At 41.0% G+C, this 19,254-nt stretch overlaps 1 protein-coding gene across 3 annotated transcripts in view; it reads right to left on the reverse strand.

Annotated features, from left to right (window-relative positions):
• PHEX (phosphate regulating endopeptidase X-linked) overlaps positions 1-19,254 on the reverse strand; it is a 164,226-nt gene that overhangs the window by 102,061 nt on the left and 42,911 nt on the right. For all 3 annotated transcript variants that reach the window (XM_090264399.1, XM_090264398.1, XM_090264400.1), the window contains exons 7-11: positions 18,674-18,790; positions 15,290-15,373; positions 14,097-14,242; positions 7,077-7,170; positions 4,821-4,949 (exon numbers count right to left, since the gene is read on the reverse strand). In XM_090264399.1, the coding sequence (XP_090120525.1) occupies positions 4,821-4,949; positions 7,077-7,170; positions 14,097-14,242; positions 15,290-15,373; positions 18,674-18,790 (570 nt within the window). The remainder of the gene's footprint in view (positions 1-4,820; positions 4,950-7,076; positions 7,171-14,096; positions 14,243-15,289; positions 15,374-18,673; positions 18,791-19,254) is intronic.

Consider the following 19,254-nt stretch of genomic DNA (forward strand, 5'->3'; position numbering starts at 1 on the left):
AAACTCTATGACAAAGGGTGCCAACCAGAGGTAACCTTGCCATTAAAAGGCTGCAAAAACAGAAATACTGAGGAGGAAGTCCCTTGGAGGAATGTAGGTACCAATTTTCAAAGGAAAACTAAGTAGTTCAGGGGAGAAGGAAAAACAAGCAGGAAGCAGCCTGGAGGCCCTCACATGGGGTTTGGCAAAATCCATTTAAACTGATCTGAATCAGGGAAAGTTTCCATGATCTGAAAACTGAAGCAGTTATTTGTACTAATGCAACAGACTTTGGTAAATGAAGTACCGCTGCCCAACTGAGCAGCCTGCCCTGCTCACACGAATCATCAGGGCAGGATTTCTTAGTGGTAACTGTTTGCAAACAAATAAATGACATGCAGGCCTTGCTCCTTCCTCCAAGTGTGATTTCTGGGCTAGCAACATCAGCATCACTTGGAAGCTTGTTATGCAAATTATTGGGTTCTACCCAAGACCAAAGTGAAAAGATCCTTATTAAAACGCAATGAGCCCTGACTAGTGTGGCTCAGTGGGCTGAGTGCCGGCCTATGATCCAAAAGGCCTCCTGTTCCATTCCCAGTCAGGGCACATGCCTGGGTTGCAGACCAGATCCCTCGTTGGGGGCGTGCAAGAGGCAATCCATTGATGTCTTTCTCATTCATTGATGTTTCTCTCTCTTTCTCCCTCCCTTCCCCTCTCTCTAAAAGCAAATAATCTTTTTTAAAAATGCAATGAGATCCTGTGATTCTTGTACACATCCAAGTTTGAGAAGTACCTGAAGTTTAACCTTCTAACTGTGTTCATTTGCTTAACAACAGATTTTTGCAAATAAAACAAGAGTAGCCTTCCTTCTGAGTAAAGTCTCTGGAATTTGTCCCATTTGGGGATCTTTCTGTTTTTCTCTTTCTTTGGGCTGTAGCGAATAACACAAGATATTTCTTCATGTGAGTCAGTGGTTCCAGGTAGTTCCTGGGTGGGAGCCCTGTAACAGGGTGTAAAAAGCCAGCTATTTCTCTTACAAATTTTGAATGTAAGTATTCCCTGAGTCAAATAGCAAGTAATTTTAGGTAAAATAGATGAGTATCTTTGCAACCAGCACAGTATGTCCATGTTCCATGTGTATCAAAATAAGGGGGTAAACTGCCAAAATGAACTTTGTTTTAAAATGTTGCACCCCGACAATGAAAAGGGGACTTTCACACCAAAACTGAAAAAAAAAATTAATCCACATACCTTTCATATTACTCAAAATTCTTCTACTGCCAAAAAGTCCCGCATATAAAAAACACCCCCACTATCCCTTAATTGTTTTTATATCCCTCCAAAAGGTTATGTTACCACTGTGATTATCTGATAAATCTCAATCTGTTTACTCCAGCCAAGGAGAGAAAGAAAACACACAATGGGAATATTGAGTATTTTGAAATAAGACATTAATTATTAAGTGAAATTATTTGCAAGAAGACTTTCAGGTTCAAATATAAAGAAAGTCTCAAACTTGGCTTAATTCTCCAAAGTATCAAGACAGCAATAATCCAGGTAAATATTTAGATTTAAAGCCAACTTCAGCACATAATACATAGTTATGAATTACATATTGACATATAACAACAACCAGTTGGTATTATTGTGTAGCAGTACCTAATACCAACCATGCGAATTATCATAACTGACTTTTTTTACTCTTTGCCTTTAAATTCAGTGTTTATTTACCACCTGCATCCAAGCTGCTCATATATTTGTATCTGATTGACTATAATGGATTGTTATTAGTAAAGGGGAGCAAAATATACCACCCCAAAATATGCCTCTTTAGCGAAGTTGTTATTTTGGGCTGATTAGGTTTCAAGTGGCTGCAGACACAGGAGAAGCTCTAGAAAGTAACATTTGCAGTAGGAATCTCCATTGTGAGGGTCTCTCTCTCTCTCTCTCTCTCTCTCTCTCTCTCTCTCTCTCTCTCTGTACTAGAAAGAGAAAGATGGCTAAATCTCTAGAAGCTGTGATCAGTGAAGAAGGCAGGAGGACTAAATCTGCATGACAACCTTCCCGTTGCTTACTGTGCTTTGCCCGGTCACCTCCCATAACTGCCCCTCCCACCCCAACATCTTTTGTCTTTAGCTGGGGATGGTATTTAAAGTTCAGCCCTGGCTGGTTTGGCTCAGTGGATTGAGCGTCGGCCTGCGAGCTAAGTGTCGCTGGTTCGATCTTCCAGTCAGGGCACATCAGAGAAGGAAAACTCTGACTCCAAAAAACCTCCGCTGCCTTGCGGCATACCTCTTCAGGGGAAAGGCTAAGGGAGTAAACCCCGACAGAAAATCCGGAGCCGGAGTCCCTAAGGCGGTTTGACGTTGTAGTCAACACCGGCAACTCCTGCGGCGCACCTGAAGCCAAGCTGTATTGACTCCGTCTTTCCCTTGGACCCTTCAGCTGCGAAGAGAGGGGGGGTCTGCTGCATGGGCAACAGCAGACCCTCCATATCACCCTGCCCAGGCTCTGTAGCTTCAGCTTCACTGGAGAGGACACTCCAGCGTCATCGCAAGATGTCGATTCAACACGGGAGGAGACAGATACCGTGTCACTCCCGAGTCGGACTGCACAGCCATTCTCGGCGGTGCAGATAGACTCTTAAGAAGCTACACCATCGTCTCTCGAGACGGACGGCTGCCGACGACGACGACGGTATTTAAAGTGGTAGCTTGGGCTATTTCAGGGAATTACTCAACCTTCCTGGGTGTCTCCCATGTACACAGGAGGTATACATTTCACTAAACTTGTTTGTTTTTCACGTGTTAATCTGTGATTACAGGGGATCTTAGCCAAGAACCTAGAGGGATAGAGGGGGGATTATATTTTCCTCCCCTAGATTAGTTAATCATGCCTAGAAATCTTGCTTCATGCCATTTGTAAAATATAACTGTTCACAAAGAAAATGTGCACCAAAGAAAAAACCTGGCCAAATCCAAATTTCTAATTCAAAATACACACCCTCCTCCAGTGCAGCTGAAACAAATGAAGAAAAGCACACCGCCAAGGTGAGGAATCTCTTTAAATTCAGGACCTGCAAACTGAACTAGACCTTTATGGCCTCCAGGTAGCCATGCTACGTGTCCTCAGCTTCCTCATTCTCCCTCTCCCCGTGACAGCTGTTTCACACCATCTCCTCTCCCATCCAACCTTCCCTGACCACTGTCCTGAACTCAAGATTCATATACCTTACTGCCTCCTTGACATCTTCAGCTGGAAGTCTGATAACGTCTCAATTTCAACATGGCCAGAACTGAACTCCTGATCATCTCTTCCAAAGCTGGCCTTCGCACAGCAAGCCCCTTATCAGTTAACAACGCCATACTTCCATTTAATCAGACTCAAAGCTCTTACTCTCAGATCCATCATTCAACCTATCAGCAGTTGTTTCTACACTTCTGAATGTAGTCAGAATCCACCCCCTTCTCACGGATTGTACTGCTACCACCTGGTTCAAGACACCATTCTCTCTGGCCTGGTCCCTCTAATAGTCTCCTAATTGTTCCCTACTTCTATCTTTGATGCCCTATAGTCTCTTCTCAACAGAACAGCCAGGGTGATCTCTCAACCTAAGTGAGGTCACATCAGGCCTCTGCTCAAAAGCCTGCATGCCATCTCCACTGCACTCAGGGTAAAAGCCAACGTTCTTACAATGGCCTACAGGGCTTACAAAATGCCACCATCCCTATTACTGCTCTGACCTCAGGGCCTACTTCTCTCACCCTTGTTCATCCCACTCCAGCCTCTTGGGCCTCCCTGCTATTCCTGGAGCACTCCAGGCACATGCCTGGCTTATGGCTTCTGCTATTCCTTCTGCCTAGAACATTCCTCTCCCAGGTAGCGGCCATATCTAATTTTCTCACTTCCTTCAAATCTTTTCCCAATGTCATCTTCACAGTGAGGGTTTCCTTGGCCATCTTATTTAACCCAACAACCGACTCCACACACCCATACCTTGTAGCATGCCTGATTCTTCTTTAACCTGATCTCCTTTTTCTTTTTCTCCAGAGTCCTTACCATCTCCTAACAAACTTGTTAATTTATGCATTGTGTTTTTTATTGTCTGCCCACCCCCCACCACCATTTGGATGTCAACTCAATGAGGTCAGGGGTCTTTCTCTGTTTTGTTATCTTATGTATCCCATGGCCTAGAACACTGTATAGCATATACGTAATAGGTGTTCAAAAAGTTCTTGTTGACTAAATGAATGAAACTAAACCTCAGCTGTTATTAGATATGTCTGGCTGGGTCATTAATGCCATTACAGAAATTACAAGTAGCCAAGGACCACAGGTACTTGGAAGTTCATTACACTATTCTTTCCATTTCCATGTTTAGAAATTTCCAAAATAAAAGGGCTTAAGTTTATGAAAAAATATACACAAAGTGTTTTCTATGACATAAGTCTCACACTCCTTTAGAAAACAGCATAAGGAGAGGAGAAAAAAACCCTGAATATGACAAATCACTCCATTTCTGGGTCTCCAGCTTCCTCATCTCTAAAACAGAGAGTCCTATTTGGAAAACCTCTATTTTGTAATTATAACACTTCAAATATCCAATCATAAATTATCTAGGTGCCTTTTTTTCCTAAGCATAGACTTCATATATTTAATTTGTAGAGGACAAATTCTGACTCTATGTAGCATGATTTCATGCTTTTCTCACTTCTAAATTTTCATAACTACATTCTGTGTTGGAGGTTTTAGTCAATATGAAGCTGATAGTGGCCTATTAACCATATCCATGTCAGAACTTGTTAGTGTCCTTTCATTTTAAATTGGGGAGCAGCACTTACCATTTCCTTCTTATCTTCCTGGAAATGCACATCCACAAACATTTTTCCAGCAACATAAGGGAGGGCACTTTCGATAAAGTTTACACATTTGTCCCATTGAGGCAACAGAGTTGTGGTCCCCTGGATTACCTGTAGGAGATCATCGATCCAGATTTAGTTTCACTTGGATAAAACCTATCACTGAAAAAAATTTAATAACCTGAAGAAAACAGTCTATAAAACACTGCACTCCAACTCATATACATGTGTCTGATAGTAGAAGCAATGGTGAAATCAGATGAAAAAAACTTCTGCTTGTCCCCAGTTATATTTAAAACTAAACTGAAAATATTTTGATAGTAGAAAATAGTGTATTTCTCCTTTCCTTCCAATTTTCCCCAATAAACAAAGGATTTAGACAATAGCATAGCTTTTTAGCAGTTTACAGGGATGTAAGGGGATGCTGTCCAGATGTCCAGCTAACATTTAATATCTATTGAGAACTAAAGTTACACCAAGAAAGGTCTAGAGTCAATAAGTGACCAAAGTTCCTGACCAGCGAGGGTTTCCTTGCTCTGGGTAGTACACTCACAAGGCAGGCCAGGAGAACATGGCCCGCCATGAACCACCCAGGGAGCATATTTACATTGTGCCATAACAAAGAACACACTGGTAACCAAGTAAAAAGCAGATGTAAATCTCTTTCCCATCTGTCCCAATTAAAACAACATCAGAAAACGTTTACAAACAAGTGAGGAGGTTCCAAAGCAGGACTTGAAAAGCTCAAAGGTTTACTCTCGGGGATGAAAGCGAAGAAATAAATATTATTTAGTTGCACTCGGAGGCTGGGAGTTCAGAGCATTCAAAATGCAACGTGAAGGCAGGCGGTGAGGAAGGGAGGCCCTAAGAATGGTGGCTGGAGGCCTTCCTTGAACAATGTTAGACCCAGGTTGTTGCTACAGGGCAAATGGGATTAACAATTCAGTTCATCTATTCTTCCCCTACTCTCCGTAACACAATCCCTCTCAGAGATAAGAAACAGGTCTATTTTTAAAACCTCTAAGAAAGAGATCCTATAACTTTCTTTGGCAAGTCAATATTATATTTAGCACTTCACACTCAAGAAACATCCTCTCATACCTAACCTCAAAGTTTTCACACTCTACTTCTTACACCTCTCTCTCTGATTATCTTCACAGTAGGGGTGAAAAGCAACTGGGTACCATCTTTTATGTGAACCATAGGAGTTAAGTATCTATATAAAATCGACTTGTTTTGTAGCTTAACCCTTTGATATGACCCCAATATGTATAGTTGTAGTTGTTTTATGCAGTTCTATATAAAGCTCAATATTCTTGCAACTTTAAAAGGCCAAAATATATTGAAAATAATTGTGTTACTACTCAAGAATAATGATCCACTAAGAATTTCTGTACTTACCAGTATCTGTAGTAACTAAAATATTTGTTAAATGAAATCATAGTTTATAAAATTCATCATTCACTTAATTTCATATTTAGAGAAAAATAAAATATTGTTTAAAGGCATTACATTCTTAAAATGCTATTATTTTTTAAAAGACAAAAAATCTGGAAGTCCTCTAGTGGTGGGAGAATTGTTCAGACAAAAGCCTCTGAAACAAAGAACAGACTTAACACCTATTTAAGATGAGAATAAGAGACCAAAGCAAAGATCAAAGAGCCAAATGGGGGTGAGGGGGCTTCAGACAGTTGAATACAGTCTCTAAGGGGTCTAGATTTAGGCTTCAGCCTAGCAGAGTTAGGATAGATTCAGAGATTGAAAAGATCAAGGTAAAGTTAAAGACAAAAATCTATCCCTACATTAAAGATGAAACTTTACCATCTAATACATATAGCATGCACGTTTTGAATATTCAGGAGACTAAAATGACAGTTACAAATACATCACTAAGAAACATAAGAAGTATAATCACAGTGACCCAGTTAAAAACACTGGAAGAAAATGGGAGTAAGTTGTTAAAAGTCACAGAGTAAAACCAATGCGATGGTCCCAAGTATTACACTAAATGTCTTCATATAGTCCCTTCAAAGTGGGGCGTGAGTATACCTTACTGTATGTAAGATTTACCTCAATAAAAAATAAAGCCAAAAAAAAAAAAAAGAGTAGAAATTGGCCAGCAAAACTCCTTCTGTTCAATCTCTAAAGATTATTTTCACTGTATTAGTTAACATATGGACTATTCCTACATGTAAAGTTACCCGGTGATGTTAACACTGCAATCTTTTTAAAACTTACCCTTGAAAATTCCAGCCACCTATACTGAAAGCGCCTGCTAAGGTTTGGAATTCTGGAATAAACCATCCTCCACACCAAATAGTTGGCAATAGTTCTGTTAACAGAGAGAGATGCACATTTATTATATTTAGGTTGCTATCTGATGCTCTGCAGAACACTGGGAAAAACTGTTGGCAAAGCTCCATGAGGGACCTCTTGCTTATAAAAAACTGCAGAACTTTCACTTGAAAAATGGCATAGGATAATACAATGTCAATAAGCTCAACCAGAATTGGCTTGCTTTTCGCCACCTACTAGAGATAGATGAAATGAATATTCCATCTCTGGGCCTCATCGTAAACATTTTGCTTTCCCTCTCAAGGCATGCAGTCCACTATTTATTGCCCAGTCTTTCACATCTAGAAATTGTCCACACCCACACTTTCGAATTATTAGGTGAGTTAATAAAAATGCAGATGAATTTTTATCTTTGGAAACAAATGGCAATATACTGGCTAATAGCAACTACCTAGATTGGCTACCCAGGTTCTGTACTTAGCAAGTCACTTAAGCTTGCTGATTTTATCATTCCTTGTCACACAATAGGAACGATCCCTACTTTATAGGGTTATTGTGAGGTTAATTTAAATAAGAAAATGCTTGACAAAGAGTAAATTCAAAATTTTTGTTTTGTTCACTTCCAAACATATAAACAACACCACATGCTCATGTAATACCCATAATACATATTTTAAAAATCCATTACACTTCATTAAGCATTGGCTTTTTCTGTAAGAAAAAGATGTCTTGACCTCAGAAGGATGTGTGATCTGAGTTAATTTGTAACTCAACAGTGATGATGAATTTTTAATGACCTATCTCCTCCCAGCTGTGCCATTATTGCAGTGACTAATAACACACATTCCTGCAACAGCTCTTGAGTCACCCAGCCATGTGAGAGCAGTGTGGCATGATGATGGTATCTGGCCCATCAAGAACAGCTCACACTGTACTAGACTTATTGGGGTGAGCACTTCGTAAGCTATATAAATGTCTAATCACTATTTTGTACATCTGAAACTAATATAATAGTGTATGTCAACTGTAATTGAACTATTTAAAATATTTTTTAAAAAAGAACATGCATTTGCATGGTACTTTAACCCAGGAGACATGCACTATAGCAATAAAATATTTTTCAGCATATATACATAACATATGTGTATTTATTTCCATTTACATAGAGATAAACTAATGGACTAATATATTAGGAATGTTGTGACTTTATAAATAGAAATTTGGAAAGATAAAATAAAATATATTTTCAAAACTCATTACTTAATTGTTCAAATAGCATTACTTAATTCTTCCAGAAGCATTGTCCACACAGGATTAGGGTAATACAACAATGACAGTGGGTGTAAATCAACATTTCATATCATTTTCTTGGCTACTTCAAAACATTTTGAACCATACCCTTGTCAGATATGGTCAGACCACAGCTGTTTTTCCGTTGTCATCGGTCTAACCAAGATAGCATACTAGCATGGGAAATGGGCCACTTGTGCCATTTTCTTGCCATCCACTTGCGCTTGCTTTACTAGCAGGAAGCCTCAATTCCTGTTTCTCTGCAATAATTTTTACCATCTGTCCATTTTTTAGGATTAAACTAGAGAGCAAAATTTATAAATCTGTAAATCTACATAAAGAGTTCAAGATTATTTGCAAGCTATCTAATGAAAACAAACTACCGAGGGTGACACTGTCTCCTCCACGTCCTGCATTCATGTGTGTCACATAGAGAACAAATTCAGGACCTATGGCCATCTATATAGAACTCTATAAAACCAAACTATTTTTTCAATAAAAATAAAGACACGTAGCAATGTTAAGATTTCCTCCTTGAACTCGGTGGATATTGTTGAAATATGTGCACTCCCCCTCACAGACCACCGCTCTCATCAGTAGTCTAGCCCTTATCCATGCTCTGTTGCGGCTACTACAATAAAACATGTAGTTTTAGGTCATTCCCTTGGATCTTTTGAGTGTACAACCCTATTCGTGAGCAAGACAAGAACTGTTCACTGAGCACTTACTGTTGCCCAAGTATTGTTCCACATGCTGTGAGGAATGTAAAGAAGCAGGTACCCAGCACCTACATGCATAGAACTTAAGTCTACTTGGAGGACACAGGACTTCAGATTTCAGTCTATTCATATCATCAGGTTTTCTGAATTGAAGGCACACACAGTAAATACAGTGGTCCCTCTCTATATCGCGGTTCACTTATCACAGCTTCACTGTATCGCGGGATTCTTTTAAATATTATATTTAATTATTTATTGAGGATTTTTCGCTCTATCGCGGGATTTTGCATTACTGTATACATATGTTGTTAAAGTTATGGAGGTTTAAGAGTGTAGAATATGTTTAAGAACATAAGTAGTGTTTATAAAAGTGTGGAAAAGGTTAATAAGGGGCTGGGAATGGTTTATAAGTGTCTGGGAAAGGTTTATAAAGCCTTAAAATATATATCAATACTAAAATAAATGTAAGGTGCCTACTTCGTGGATTTTCACCTATCGCGGGGGCATCTAGAACGTAATACCCACAAGAAGTAAGGGAATACCGTACATATGAGATCCTCCTTTCACTTGATCAGCACATAGTTCTAGGTACTAGGGAGATGGAACGGTGAGAAAGATATAGTTCTTGATCTCCTGAAGCTTTTAGCTGAGCAGGGAAAATGAGGCAAGCACATCAATAATGATTTGCCAGACCCTAGCACCCAAAACTGCATGCCAGACACTTCACCGGAAGGAGCACAAAGCTCAAACTGAGGGATGAGAGTAGGTCATGAGTGGGACGTGAGCTATGCCCAAAAGGTGGGAGGCTTAAGGGAGTGAAGCACGGCCATGAACTGTAAGCAAGCTAAATAGAGAAGGAACAGCTTACGTGTTGGAGGGGAGCATGAGCAGGGTCACCACCCTCAGAGCCAAAAGGCCAGTTACAGTGCAGAGACACATGCAGCCGTCAGGGCCCAGTGGAGAGAATGTCAGTGGGGCAGAGCCTGACCCTAACACAAGGTGTGCACGTTCTTCAAAGTCAAAGTACTGCTTGTTGGGTGTGAGAGCTATGCTGGACCCACAGGTGTGGATTAGAGGGTCCACAGCCTGCAGACAGCATATGTGAATTCAAAAGACACTCCCTCAAGGGGGCAGTGGTGAGCCAGATTAACTGGGGACATTGTTGGGATGGGGCCTGATGGTGGTAAAAGAGGCATGCTGGTGGAAGCTTATTGCAGTTTTAGAAGTGTAGGCCTTTCCAGCCCCCTTGAAATCATACCATGTTGGCATTATCGAGAACCACCCCCCCACAGCACCGCTATAGGAGAAATGTTTATTGTACCCATTTTAATACAAAGAAACTGGAGGTCTAGAACCATTAAGTAATTCCTCATGATTATACAGTCAGTGGGTCTCCAATTCAGTAGAATCACCTGGGGAGAAGCACCTGGGGAGAATCACCTGGGGAGTTTTAAAGGTCCACATGTTCAGGTTTCTCCCCACCAATTACATGAAAATCTCTAGGGTGTAAACCCAGCATAAATATTGTTTTTCCAATTCCCTTGAGCTAATCCCAATGATCATCCAAGTTGGGGGACCACTGTAATAAGCAATGGAGGCTCAACCAGACCCAGGTGTGTCTAACACTAAGCCTACTTGCTTTTCCCAACTCTACACAGTGATGCATGAATGCTTGTAATTCAGCACAAATTTTCTGACCAATCATGGAGACCCCAAAATACTCAGACAAAGGCACTTAGCAGAAATCTGTAGGTACAAAGAACAGTGTTGCAAAGTCTTCATGGGCGAGGCATTCCTAAGATGTCAGCATGACAAGACCTGGGAAAGCCGGGAAATGGAATGCCGGGAGCTGAAGAGCTGCTCCAGTGTGTGATACACACGCCGTCAGGACAGGGGGAGCACATGGCTTTAGAGCGTAATGTTACCACGCCAGCAGCACATTTGACCATAATTACTGAATTGCTGCTACCTAATGCTCAGACACACCAATAATAATAATAATAATAATAAAAAGATCAGGTTCAGCAACAGTCCTTGAACATAACAAATGCTATCTTTTCTTTCCAAAAAGTATTTTCAGAAGTATGGTAATTTCCCCAAATAACAATAAATAAAGCAGAGGACAGCAAAGCATCAGGAGAGAACCCACCATTAAGAGAGCAACATGTAATCATTTCCCAAAGCCTCTGACGAGGAAGATGTTTTTTCAAAGACGCTTTTGCTGGCCTTTGTTCTCAGTTAGTGGCAGCTTACATTTGCATTGCATTTCAAAGATCATAAAGTATCTTTTGTGATTCTCCTACAATGCTGTGGGTAGTTATTATCATCTCCATTTTCAGATGAAAAAAACCAAAGGTCAGTGGTCAAGGGACTTCCAAGGATATGTCAAATCCAGAAGTAACATTTGGGTCTTCAGATTCCAGAGCTTGCATTTGCTCCTCTCAGTCATACTACCTCAGGTGAGCCAGTTTCTTCTCAAAACTTCTCAAAGCCAAAGAAATCCTCCTAAATCCTAGAGGCTGCCCAGAGCTATGCCTAAGACTGGTTCCCAAATTGTGTCCCCAGACCAGCAACTTCAGCATCACCTGAGAACTTGTTAGAAAATTCCTGGGAATCATTCCAGACCTACCGAATCAGAAACTCTGGGGGTGAGACCCCGAAGTCCTTTTTAACAAGCCGTCTATGGGATTCTGATGCTTGTCAGGTTTGAGAACCACGGGTCTAGGGAAACTCCTTCTACTCATCTTTCTACACACATAAAGTAGGACTTTCTAAATCCCCAATCAGTGCTTCTTATACCTTACTGTGTATGAAGCCCCTGGGGAGCTCCTTAAGTTGTAGATTCTTATTCAGTAAGTCTGGGGCAGAGCCTGGGGTTCTGCTCCTAACGGGCTCTCAAGAACAGCCCACACTGCTCTCCGTGGGCCATACTTTGAACAGCAAGGCCCTAGATCACCCTCAGCCCTGCTGAACCCTGTAAGAGGGTCACACAACAGCACATTTTCCAGGTAAGCCTCTAAAACATCTCTCCAAGAAGATGTACACTGTGCTTCTTTTATATGAAAATGAAAGCGAAGACAGAAGTGATCACAGAGGCTTGGCAAAATCTCCAAGGCTTTGTTTTAGGCCAGCCTGAGAGAAAGAGAGAGAAAGAGAGAGGGAGGGAGGGAGGGAGAGACACACACACACACGTCTTACCAAGAAGAAGATTCCAAGTCAAATCTCTCTGACCCCATTTATCGTCAGCCTCCACCACCCCCCCATTCTTGTTCCTCAGATCAAATTAGATGGTATTGGGTTGGCCAAAAAGTTTGTTTGGTTTTCTGTAAGATGACTCTAGTAGTGCTTACTTGTCTTTAACTTCATTTGAAACAATTTTGATAGACTTCATTGTGACAGCTGTCATATCAGCATGCATTTAAAAATAAACTTATCAAAACTGATGAATTTTTGTGAAGCCATTTCAATATTGAAGATGGAAGAAACTATGCAACGTTTTGGCATATTATATATTATTTGAAGAAAGGTAAAAATGCAACTAAAACACAAAAAAGATTTGTGCAGTGTACGGAGAAGGTGCTGTGACTGATCAAACATATCCATAGTGGTTTGTGAAGTTTCATGCTGGAGATTTCTCACTGCATGATGCTCCATGGTCAGGCAGACCAGGTGAAGTTGATAGCAATCAAAGAGAGACATCAATTGAGAACAATTAATGTTATACCATGCAGGAGATAGCCGACATACTTAAAATATCCAAATCAGTAAAGTTATTCATGTCTTTTATTTTACAGAAAAACTAAATGGACTTTTTGGCCAACCCAATACTTCATCAGCCTCTATGGAGAAAGGGCCTTGGAATCTGTATTTTTACCACATGCACCTGTCCATGGAGAACAGTTTGAATAGCAAGGCTCTACCCCACACAAATACTCTGTACCTCTAAATTCAATTTTCACTTAGAGGATTTTCAAAGAATCACTGCTTATCTTTGGTTGAATTTTAAGTGATTTTATTGTTTCTTATCTCCCGTGTCTGTACGTATGCTGTTTGGTATGCTTTCCTCAATGAACACATATTGCTTTTTCCATAAGAAGATATCTTAAAAGGAACAGCAGTTCTTCACAAGTATCTAAGTGTTTCTGTAGTTGGGGATGGGTGCTAAATCTTATTTCTAGGACTTTTGTAGGCACCTTTGTTTAAAACATAACTCCTGGGAACATAGGTTTGGCTGAGTCCAAATTAAAAAATACGATTTTTAATCATGGCCTGATGATTAGCCTTTGTCTTTTTAAACTAGGTGATGTTTCTGTGCTTCATTTTCTGTAGTCAAATCTAAATGGCTTCATGAAGATGTAAAATTCTTTTTCCTGGTCATTTGTAGGATCTCCTTGTTGTGTAGTGCTAAAGTAATACAGCAAGAGACCCTAAAACATTCTTTCAAATTAAAAAAAACACTGTCAGTTCCTGAAGTTGTTTCATCAGTGCAATTTCTCTACAGCTCTCAGAGTGATCTTATGTCTTTCCACTATACGTACTTCACTTTATTGCCACAAAGTGACTTATTGTCTAAACAGAAACCAGAAAAAAAAAGCAGCAAAAGACCAAGAATAAACTGGGGGGACAGAAGATGTTCATACAGAAGCCTTGGAAAACAACATCATTATGTAACTATTTCCCAAAACTAACAAACAACTTAGGTTTTCAGAAAGAGAATATGGAGAAAGATTAGAAATAAGGGGCAAACACATTGTGTATGCGCTGTTATTGCAGCAAGTAAATTACACGAGACAGTGGTTTTGGCCGATTTGTCACAAAGAGCACCGTGATTTTCCCCAATACTCTTTTGATGTAACTTGCATTAAAAAGAGTCTCCAAAAGACGTGAGAGGGAAGGCCTCATAATTTAAAAGGAAAAACAAAAGTCACAGCAAAATACACAAGAAAGCTCTTACTTCTTCCTCTCAGAGCCTAATATCCTAAACAGATCCTTAAAGTACTGCGGGACACGGACCACCACATTCTCTGAGGGACCGATGTCTTTCAGGTCAGGGTACAGTCTGACATCGATGACCTTCTTGATGTAGCCCAGCCAGTCAAACTGAGGAGAAAGAGAAAAAAAAAAAAAAGCAGAGTGAAAGTACCTCTTGCTCGGTGCAAGCAAGACAAATAAATATACAGTCAAACATAATCCACTTCTTGTGATTTCAAACCAAATAATTCAAGATGCAACTGCCCCAATCTATAAATTAAGTGCCTGATCACTGCCACCCACACCTACAGCTTGTACCATAAAAATGAACATGTGTTCTGTACCATCTGCACATGGACAACAAATACACTCACCTGGTAATATGCACACTCACTCAGTCTGCTGATCCCTCCAGCACACTCTCTCCCTCCCTCCTCAATTCTCTTCCCCTTCATTCTCTCCCCGTGTCCATTCTGCACTCTCCCTCCCTCCTCTCCTTCTCTCCTGCATTCTCCCTCCTTTCCCCCCTGCACTCTCCCTGTCTCCCATGTTCATTTACTTTCTTGTTCATACAGACACAGATGCCCCAGGAGATTATCGGTCTTCCCTCTGCCACAGCCTTTCTTACACAGGAGAAGCAGCAACAAAAATTAATGTGTCCCATCTTCAGAGCATCATTATCTTCTTGTTTTAATTGGATACCCCAAAAGTAATTCCCAGCCTCCTTTTTTTCTTCATTGCCTGCCTCCACTATTGAAATGCAAAAGCAGTTACTCACCAGCCTGGCCTTCCTTGTAGGTAGGAATGTCTATGTGTCCCTATCCAATGCCATAGAAATACAAGGAAGACATCCGCGGATATTCTAGAAACCACTTGGGTCTTTGACAACACTGTTAAATAGTTAAAGCAACACCAATACCCACCTATGTCTGGACTTTGGACATATAACAAAATTGGCTGTAAGTTTTTAAGCCATCTTGGAAAGGTTATTCTGTCCCCCTATAGCAGAAAGCAACCTGATGCACAGATAAGGGATATTTTATGTAATAATGGACAAAGATGATGATAACCAAAAAGATGGATAGTAGGTTTTACAAGGTAAAAACTTACACACCGATGAAATACAATCACTTATAAAATAACGTTAAAAAAATTCCCTGGATTGTTTTCACCAACCTGGGGAATCATAGCACTCAGTTGGGAAATGTTCATTTTGTTGTACATGGCTTCACTGGTGCGGTTTTCATGTGGAATCATTATCTGTTGGAAGGAGACATTGGTTATTTTTACAAAGGAACCATTTCTTACTGCATGACACTTTCCATGATACATGTGCCCAAACATCTGCATAGTTTCATACGGTTTTTCAAAATTCTGATATGGTGTTGAACTTGGGAGAGGAAAAAAAAAAGGATGTCACTTTAGGCAAAACTAAGATTAATAAAAAGAAACTTTCCTAACCTGTTCAGTGTGAAACATTGTCCTCAGTACAAAAATAACTACCCACAACCCTTTCCTCATTTATAATGTGGATGGACAACATCTATTATTGGCCCAGTTTTGACAGCCAAACTGAGGTTAGTCAATTGAGACAAACTTCCCACCTTCACCTGTGGCGTCCAGATAATGACCTCAGTGTTTCATGAACCATAGACTATCCTTCATCCCTAGGGCCACATCTTCACTGAAGAACACTAGACTATCTGGACACCAATGCCACCTGTGATCATTCCCTCACTTCCCCTCTTCCCTCTGCCTTCTCTGGCCTTTAGAGTCCCCTGGCCCCACGGCTGGGGGTATGGGTTCAGTCACCATCCAGACACATATTTCCAAATCTGCAACTCCAGTCCTGACTCTTCTCACTCTTTCCATTCCCAACATGCCTGCCCTTGGCCATTTTGCCAACACCAAAACAAACCAAAGCTTCTGACCTCTGTTATGTTTAATCTAACCTAGGAAAAGTGGCAATGACCATCTTCCTCACAGACGATTTTAATCACTTCCACAGCCAGGCATTATTAGCTCCCCGGGCCCAGCCCCGAAGCACATCATCTGACTCTTGCATTAAACTTGCCACTTCCCACCTCCCACAGGACTCTCCTACCCTTGCACCCTTATGTATCATCACCACGCCCAGGGTTTGAACTGTGATTAAAGACTAGATTCATTACATTCATTTCCTCTATCAAGCCTTTTCATTAAACTCCACCTGGCTCTAATCACAAGGGCCACTCCATCAATAAGGTCTCCCCTGGTGTACACATCTCTCTAGCTGGGATTGGTTAAATGCACACTTCCCTGGCTGGATTTACAATGACTTATTTGTGCTCAGCTAGGCTGTCCGACCTCCCCAAGAAAGCTTTAGAAGTTTCCATAGGACCATGTGCAATTGTGAATGTCCCTAGTGACCTGGTGTGTAACAAAGGTGAGCATTACTAGCAGGCCAAAAATTCATGTCCTATGGATTTTTCGAGGCAAAGTCATGGAGGGATGAGTGGCAGACATCTGCCCCCTCATTTCTAAATGCTTCAGTGCCCTTAGCTTCTCCCTCCTCACCCTGCACAGGAGGGAATTCCTGTATCTCACAAACATCTTCCCAGCATTGTTTGAATCACTGCCTCAGACTCTCCACTCCTCCCTCTACTCAGTTTGCAGCCCCAGGTTGGAGCCCTTTGGCCTTGAAGCTGTTCTCAGCTCTCTGCCAGCTGCTCCCCCTACTCTGTGGATCTGTCACTTCATTTAGCCTCTTGACAATTCCCAGTCTTGCCTCAGCCCAGCTGTTTTTAGTTCCCGTTTTGGTCTAAATCCCTGGCTCAGGGTAAGGCCTTCCCTGATACATTAGAGCTTCGGTCCGAATTAGAGCTCTGGGTCTCCTCCCTGCCTGGGAAAAAAAATCCAGACAGCCTTTAAGCATGGGTTAGAGGCACAGTCTTTGGCTCCAGAACATCTGCAGTGATCTTCACAGTCTTCCAAGGTGACATGCAGGAATAAACTTTTCGTGTTGCAAGGAAAAGTCTGGAGAGAGGTACACACATACATCACTGCTACTGAGAGACTAATTCCTCCTCGTCCTCATCCATCACTCCAACTCCACACTTCAACACCCCACCACCACTTCACCAAACACACAACCAAGCAACACCTGGACTCACATGCACTCTAGGAGTTTTACCAACTTGTTACAGAAAACTACCAACCCAGATACGAGTGTTTCTTGACAAAAGTTTTTGTTGTTGATGATGTTTTTTCACTACAAGGTATCCCAACAAGCAGAGCTCCCTGTATTTGTTCTCTCTGAGCCTGGGAATGTACAGGGATTTCACACTTGGGTTCTTCTAGAAAAAAAAAGTTATTCTATGAACAAAGCTAACCATTTAGGATTTCTCATTCTCCGTCAAGTTTGTTCTTATATCTCTTTTATCTCCGCCATTTAGCCTGAAAGAATTTAAGGTTACTTACATAGAACACAGCATATGACACAATGACATTCATTAAAGTGGGGCAAGAAAAAATAAAAAAAAACAGAGTTGGGTACAAAGCAGCACCAGAAAGGCAGCTAAAAATGCTCACCACCGTGCCTCGCTATACACTTTCTACAGAAAATTGTGTAGACAATGTGGGTGGACAGACTTCCCTAAGCCCATATCTTAGGTCAGAATGACCCTGAGTGGGAATGGTGTAAAGACATTAGATTACAAATTGCTTTCCACTCAAACCAAATCAATAAGGATTCATTAATGTGAGGGGGAACCCCCAAAACTGGAATTTTTTATTAAAAATTGTGTATTTCTTCTTACATGTTTAAATTTCAGTCACCATCTTAGTACTCTCCATCTGATGCAGTACACCTATTAAGACTTTTTTCCACCGCTCAAAACAGGTTTTGAAGTCATCCACGTGGATGCCTTTTAGTGCTTATGCCATTTTCGTTTGTTTGTTTGTTTCACCTCTTCCACATGGGCAAAACGTTTCACTTTGAGGACTTCTTTCATTCAGGGAAAAAAAAAAAAGAAGCCACTTGGGGAGAAATCGGGTTAATAGGGAGGGTGGGGCATGGGAGTCATGCTGTTTTTGGTCAAAAACTGCTGAATACTCAGCATGATGTGGGGCAGGTGCACTTATAAATCACCCATCAAAAAAATTAACTGATGCTGAACACAGCCTCTCAAAACACCACCTGGTATATTGATACAAATGGGTTTCTAGAACACTCACCTAACAGGCGAAGCCTGTACTATAAGGTGCCTGCCCTCCAGAAGGTAATTCCAGTTTTTTCAAGGGTCCCACCTTGTATCTATTCTTCTATTGGAGTCACACAGTAATTTCTCTGGGAAAACATAGTCAGAAGGTCTTTGGCCATAGCTGAGCAGCATATGGGTACTGAATGGCCTTCAACCAGGGAGTCAGAAGGAATAAAGAGCTCTTCTTACTGTCATAGTCCTTATTCCTACTCCCAAAGGACGACGTCACAGAATGCTATTATATATATATATTTTTTTTTTCAGGGTATACTGCCTTTAAAATAAGAAAAAGAAAAAAATAGATTTTAGATTGCCTTACCTCAGCTATCTTAATTTCCAATCTAAGCACTGACTTCATGTCATGCTCTGCTCGGGAGCTGTTAGCTCCCAGAAGTACGGCAGTATCCACCATGAACTTGTAAAGGGCATCCCGATACTGTAAGAGATAAAGAGACAAGTGACCATGACAACAGTCTATTAGGAAGTGTATTTCAGGGACAGTGGGGAGCAGAAGCAGCAGGTGGAAATAAATGCCCTTCAATTTCACCTACACTCAACGTATGGTAGAGGCATTACGCAACACTCACCACCCACCTACCACTTTGGGAGAAACAAGAGTGATAGCTACTTGGATACTGTTTCCATGAGAGACAGAGATGTCCCGCCAAGAATCAAGAGAACTGGTTTTGTGGCAACCGACAATATTATGGATATGTGAAACATCTCCAAGTGAGCCCAGAATAGAAAGTTAAAGGTCAGACTCCTCTTTCCAGGCAAGAGAGGCTTTAATAAAATAATTGGAAAGAGCTGTTGCTAAAAGCAGGAGGCATGACTAAGAAATAAAAGACCAGCAACTGAAGCCCTATGTCTTTTCAGTTTTGTATAGTTTTTACAAAGTTC

This window comes from Furipterus horrens, unplaced genomic scaffold, assembly GCF_987537825.1.
Source record: "Furipterus horrens unplaced genomic scaffold, mFurHor1.1.pri manual_scaffold_17, whole genome shotgun sequence".
Taxonomy (NCBI): domain Eukaryota; kingdom Metazoa; phylum Chordata; class Mammalia; order Chiroptera; family Furipteridae; genus Furipterus; species Furipterus horrens.